This window comes from Haliotis rubra, unplaced genomic scaffold, assembly GCF_003918875.1.
Source record: "Haliotis rubra isolate DU_JTF1 unplaced genomic scaffold, ASM391887v1 Scf1298, whole genome shotgun sequence".
Taxonomy (NCBI): domain Eukaryota; kingdom Metazoa; phylum Mollusca; class Gastropoda; order Lepetellida; family Haliotidae; genus Haliotis; species Haliotis rubra.
In genome coordinates this window covers 120,296-127,535 of record NW_025765223.1, presented here as the reverse complement: position 1 = coordinate 127,535, position 7,240 = coordinate 120,296, and the positions used below count along the sequence as shown (strand labels likewise).

The 7,240-nt window shown below is 42.0% G+C and overlaps 1 protein-coding gene across 2 annotated transcripts in view; it reads right to left on the bottom strand.

Annotated features, from left to right (window-relative positions):
* Positions 1–846: 846 nt before the first annotated feature.
* The window catches only part of LOC124267045 (presenilins-associated rhomboid-like protein, mitochondrial), a 67,195-nt gene continuing 60,801 nt past the window's right edge, over positions 847–7,240 (bottom strand). For both annotated transcript variants that reach the window (XM_046701875.1, XM_046701877.1), the window contains exons 8-9: positions 1,810–1,907; positions 847–1,043 (exon numbers count right to left, since the gene is read on the bottom strand). In XM_046701875.1, coding sequence (XP_046557831.1) covers positions 956–1,043; positions 1,810–1,907 — 186 coding nt within the window. In that variant the 3' untranslated portion in view covers positions 847–955. The remainder of the gene's footprint in view (positions 1,044–1,809; positions 1,908–7,240) is intronic.

The following is a 7,240-nucleotide window of genomic DNA, read 5'->3' as shown; positions in this document are numbered from 1 at the left end:
CCAGACACCTTCAGTACATGTACTCCAGCCATCTGTAGACAACACCAGCAATCTCCAGACACCTTCAGTACAAGTACTCCAGCCATCTGTAGACAACTCCAGCAATCTCCAGACACCTTCAGTACATGTACTCCAGCCATCTCCAGACACCTTCAGTACATGTACTCCCAGCCATCTGTAGACAACTTCAGCAATCACCAGACACCTTCAGTACATGTACTCCAGCCATCTCCAGACACCTTCAGTACATGTACTCCAGCCATCTCCAGACACCTTCAGTACAAGTACTCCAGCAATCACCAGACACCTTCAGTACATGTACTCCAGCAATCACCAGACACCTTCAGTATATGTACTCCAGCCATCTCCAGACACCCAGCAATCACTCAGTACCTTCAGTACATGTACTCCAGCCATCTCCAGACACCTTCAGTACAAGTACTCCAGCCATCTCCAGACACCTTCAGTACATGTACTCCAGCCATCTCCAGACACCTTCAGTACAAGTACTCTAGCCATCTCCAGACGCCTTCAGTACAAGTACTGAACCAATCTCTAGACACCTTCAGTACTCCAAGTACCTCCAGCCATCTCCAGACACCTTCAGGTACATGCAATCTCCAGACACTCCAGCCATCTCCAGACACCTTCAGTACCTTCAGTCATCACCAGACACCTTCAGTACACTCCAGCCATCTCTTCAGCCATCTCAGCAGACACCTTCAGTATAAGTACTCCAGCCATCTGTAGACAACTCCAGCAATCTCCAGACACTGACACTGAAGTTGCAGGGTCTTTTTTGTTTGGTTCAAAGGCTATTTTTTTTGAGAAAAACAAAAATGAACGTTTTGAAATAATGTCCTTTATTGGTGCAACATTTCACTTGTTCCCAGCTGTTTGTTACACCTTTTGTACATAATATATCACACACAGCAGTAACCTAGTGGAGTGTTCATCAAGGTTTTCCTCGCATGTCATGCCAGAATTTCATCACAGCTTGTCTTCTCCTCCACACAACTTCCCTGCCATAGTTTGTGTACCACCTGTTGAAGTCAAAATCTGAGATGTAAGTACTGGAATCTACAGTATGCCTCGTAACAATACATAAAGAATACCATTTACACCACCTCCCTACTGACACACCACCTCCCTACTGACACACCATGTACACCACCTCCCTAATGACACACCACCACCCTACTGAAACATCATGTACACCACCTCCCTACTGACACACCATGTACACCATCTCCCTACTGACACACCATGTACACCACCTCTCTACTGACACACCTGCATGTACACCACCTCCCTACTGACACACCAAAACCCTACTGAAACACCATGTACACCACCTCCCTACTGATAAACCATGTACACCATCTCCCTACTGACACACCATGTACATCATCTCCCTACTGACACACCATGTACACGACCTCCCTACTGACACACCATGTACACGACCTCCCTACTGACACACCATGTACATCACCTCCCTCCTACTGACACACCAAAACCCTACTGACACACCATGTACACCACCTCCCTACTGACACACCATGTACACTACCTAACTACTGGCACACCATGTACACCACCTCCCTACTGACACACCATCTACACCACCTCCCTACTGACACACCATGTACACCACCTCCCTACTGACACACCATGTACACCACCTCCCTACTGACACACCAGAGTAGACCACCACCCTACTGACACACCATGTACACCACCTCCCTACTGACACACCAGAGTAGACCACCTCCCTACTGACACACCAGAGTAGACCATGTAACTTACAATCCAAACAACATTCCTCCCAGATGAGCAGCATGGTCGAACATGCGCCAGCCCAAGAGAAGTCCAACAACGTCAAGGACGATTACTCCAGTTAATGCCTAAAGCAACACAATAAAGAATGTTACCAATAGGTTTATCAAACGTATATGTTATATACAGGGTGAAAGTCTGTCCATCAGATCATGTGTGTAGGTCATGTATTCACATTATTAGCTGAGAACGAGTGAGGCACAAATTCCCACCAACCCTGACAAGGTGTACTTACCTTACTAGCTGAGAATGAGTATGGCACAATCTCCCACCAACCCTGACAAGATGTACTTACATTACTAGCTGAGAATGAGTGTGGCACAATCTCCCACTAACCCTGACAAGATGTACTTACATTACAAGCTGAGAATGAGTGAGGCACAATCTTCCACCAACCCTCACAAGATGTACTTACATTACTAGCTGAGAATGAGTATGGCACAATCACCCACCAACCCTCACATGATGTACTTACATTACTAGCTGAGAATGAGTGTGGCACAATCTCCCACTAACCCTGACAAGATGTACTTACATTACTAGCTGAGAATGAGTGAGGCACAATCTCCCACCAACCATGACAGGATGTACTTATATTACTAGCTGAGAATGAGTGTGGCACAATCCTCCACCAACCCTCACATGATGTACTTACATTACTAGCTGAGAATGAGTGTGGCACAATCCCCCACCAACCCTCACATGATGTACTTACATTACTAGCTGAGAATGAGTGTGGCACAATCTCCCACCAACCCTGACAAGATGAACTTACATTACTAGCTGAGAATGAGTGTGGCACAATCCCCCACCAACCCTCAGATGATGTACTTACATTACTAGCTGAGAATGAGTGTGGCACAATCCTCCACCAACCCTCACATGATGTACTTACATTACTAGCTGAGAATGAGTATGGCACAATCCTCCACCAACCCTCACAAGATGTACTTACATTACTAGCTGAGAATGAGTGAGGCACAATCTCCCACCAACCCTGACAAGATGTACTTACATTACTAGCTGAGAATGAGTATGCCACAATCACCCACCAACCCTCACATGATGTACTTACATTACTAGCTGAGAATGAGTGTGGCACAATCACCCACCAACCCTCACATGGTGTACTTACATTACTAGCTGAGAATGAGTGTGGCACAATCACCCACCAACCCTCACATGATGTACTTACATTACTAGCTGAGAATGAGTGTGGCACAATCTCCCACCAACTCTGACATGATGTACTTACATTACTAGCTGAGAATGAATGTGGCACAATCTCCCACCAACCCTCACAAGATGTACTTACATTACTAGCTGAGAATGAGTGTGGCACAATCCCCCACCAACTCTGACATGATGTACTTACATTACTAGCTGAGAATGAGTGTGGCACAATCTCCCACCAACTCTGACATGATGTACTTACATTACTAGCTGAGAATGAGTGTGGCACAATCTCTCACCAACCCTGACATGATGTACTTACATTACTAGCTGAGAATGAGTGTGGCACAATCTCCCACCAACCCTCACAAGATGTACTTACATTATTACCTGAGTATGAGTGAGGCACAATCTCCCACCAACCCTCACATGATGTACTTACATTACTAGCTGAGAATGAGTGTGGCACAATCACCCTACAACCTTGACAAGATGTACTTACATTACTAGCTGAGAATGAGTGAGGCACAATCTCCCACCAACCCTGACAAGATGTACTTACATTACTAACTGAGAATGAGTGAGGCACAATCTTCAACCAACCCTCACAAGATGTACTTACATTACTAGCTGAGAATGAGTGTGGCACAATCTCCCACCAACCCTGACAAGATGTACTTACATTACTAGCTGAGAATGAGTGTGGCACAATCTCCCACCAACCCTCACATGATGCACTTACATTACTAGCTGAGAATGAGTGTGGCACAATCTCCCACTAACCCTCACAAGATGTACTTACATTACTAACTGAGAATGAGTGTGACACAATCTCCCACCAACTGTGACATGATGTACTTACATTACTAGCTGAGAATGAGTGTGGCACAATCTCCCACTAACCCTCACAAGATGTACTTACATTACTAGCTGAGAATGAGTGTGGCACAATCTCCCACCTACTCTGACATGATGTACTTACATTACTAGCTGAGAATGAGTGTGGCACAATCTCCCACCAACCCTCACAAGATGTACTTACATTACTAGCTGAGAATGAGTGTGGCACAATCACCCACCAACTCTGACATGATGTACTTACATTACTAGTTGAGAATGAGTGTGGCACAATCTCCCACCAACCCTCACATGATGTACTTACATTACTAGCTGAGAATGAGTGTGGCACAATCTCCCACCAACCCTCAGAAGATGTACTTACATTACTAGCTGAGAATGAGTGTGGCACAATCTCCCACCAACTGTGACATGATGTACTTACATTACTAGCTGAGAATGAGTGTGGCACAATCTCCCACTAACCCTCACAAGATGTACTTACATTACTAGCTGAGAATGAGTGTGGCACAATCTCCCACCAACCCTCACATGATGTACTTACATTACTAGCTGAGAATGAGTGTGGCACAATCTCTCACCAACCCTCAGAAGATGTACTTACATTACTAGCTGAGAATGAGTGTGGCACAATCTCCCACCAACTCTGACAGGATGTACTTAAATTACTAGCTGAGAATGAGTGAGGCACAATCACCCACCAACTCTGACATGATGTACTTACATTACTAGCTGAGAATGAGTGTGGCACAATCTCCCACCAACCCTGACAAGATGTACTTACATTACTAGCTCAATATGAGTGAGGCACAATCACCCACCAACTCTGACATGATGAACTTACATTACTAGCTGAGAATGAGTGTGGCACAATCTCCAACCAACTCTGACATGATGTACTTACATTACTAGCTGAGAATGAGTGTGGCACAATCACCCACCAACTCTGACATGATGTACTTACATTACTAGTTGGGAATGAGTGTGGCACAATCTCCCACCAACCCTGACAAGATGTACTTACATTACTAGCTGAGAATGAGTGTGGCACAATCTCCCACCATCTCTGACATGATGTACTTACATTACTAGCTGAGAATGAGTGTGGCGCAATCACCCACCAACTCTGACATGATGTACTTACATTACTAGTTGGGAATGAGTGTGGCACAATCTCCCACCAGCCCTGACAAGATGTACTTACATTACTAGCTGAGAATGAGTGTGGCACAATCTCCCACCAACTCTGACAGGATGTACGTACATTACTAGCTGAGAATGAGTGAGGCACAATCACCCACCAACTCTGACATGATGTACTTACATTACTAGCTGAGAATGAGTGTAGCACAATTTCCCACCAACCCTGACAAGATGTACTTACATTACTAGCTGAGAATGAGTGAGGCACAATCACCCACCAACCCTGACATGATGTACTTACATTACTAACTGAGAATGAGTGTGGCACAATCTCCCACCAACCCTCACATGATGTACTTACATTACTAGCTGAGAATGAGTGTGGCACAATCTCTCACCAACCCTCAGAAGATGTACTTACATTACTAGTAGCTATACCACATGATTTTTTCATATTACAGACAACTGATTATAAATAACATTTCCTGATAGATGACATTCTACTGATTTCAGATCACTTTTCCTTTTTAAAATCGGACAATAAATAAATATTTTAGAGGCAAACAAAGCGTCGAAATTCGGGGTACCGGTCTAGATCGGTTTTGTTCATAATTACTGGAAAGTCGCGGACCGTTTTTTTCGTCAAAAATATCTACATTTTTCCAAAACTTTGCTGTTTGTTGGTGTATTTAAAACAAAATTTGGTACATAGGGTAATTGGATACCACTGATTTCATTTTTGGCATCAGAATTCACCTATATCTAATGCATCAAGAGTTATTCCAGAAATTAAAGCAAAAAAATTAAAGAATTGAGAGTGTCCAAGTAATGGACGATGCTTCCATGTGAAGTACAGTCTACCAACCCAGAAATTCATACAAAGTTTGTTCCTAAATATCATAAATAAACAACAAACACACTCATACTTTATTAATCTTGAAGTATTCCATAAAACATGACCAATATAAACATTACAATATCATACTCATAGTCAAAACATATGAATAATAAAATGATAATTTAACTGTACCATAACCTAATTGGTATCACTAGAAGTGTCATTGTTTAAACAAAAATCACACAAAATTGTCTATCTCAGCATGAGTAACAGACATAAAGCTTCTTCACTGGACACCTTCCCACATGTCTATGCTGCCCAATACCTGCAAGAAATAACAGTCATTTTGAACACCTCCAACACCATCCTTATGTTACAAAATGAAAAAAATATACAATATGATATTTTGTTTTTACTTTCCAGATGTTGAGTTGCAATAAGTATTACTTGTATTCATTGAATTGCAGCTTACCTCTGTTTGTAGTCTTCATATGCTGATTGAAGTTGTAGATATTGTGGGAGGAAAAACATTCTCCCACCAGATTTCGGGCTCAGGATGGCTGAGGCTACTTAAAAAAAAATAAACTGACATCTGATGATGGACTGGTCATCCCTGGATGGATACTTAAACTGCCCAGGAATACTGGTTGGGTGAAGGAACTTCACTTCATAGCTGAAGGGATGAGATGCCGAGGAGACGCAGATGATCTGACCTGAATAACAATATATATTATATACATTTTGTTAACATTTAACTGTTCCTCACACCAGTTAGAAATGTACTGATTACCATAACAATTCTATAAATGTTTACAAAATATTCTGATGAAAATTAATGATTAATTTCGAATTTCTACATAAAATTTCAGATCAGTTAAGATGTGCATATAGTTATTATATTACTTAATCTGGGATTTCACCAGTAAAACAGAAAAATCAGCTGAAATGTTGTTGTACTTACAGTGACAAATGCACTTTTAAAATCAAACAATAAATATTGTCTGATCTGCCTTCTAGATGTTTTGTGAGTCAAAAATCAAACACACAAGTTGATGGATGACTTTTTGTATATTGCAGATAGCGTAGGTGTTGATTCTCAGTGTAATCTCGCACCGTTATCAAGCTATAAGTGAATACAACCAGAAGATGAGAGGTATATACATGTATACATAGTATGTTACGACAAACAGCAGATTAACATTAACAACAACATATAATTGAATACAAGCTAGTATAAAATAGTGAGAGGCCAGTAGGGGACTAACAGTAACAACAACAAATGAGACAGGTGACAATGCCAGTAAACAAGGGGATTAAGTTGTAACAACAACCCTATCAGTTTGTTATTAACGACTTAATTCCCTTTGTTTAATAGTTTGTCATTACAAC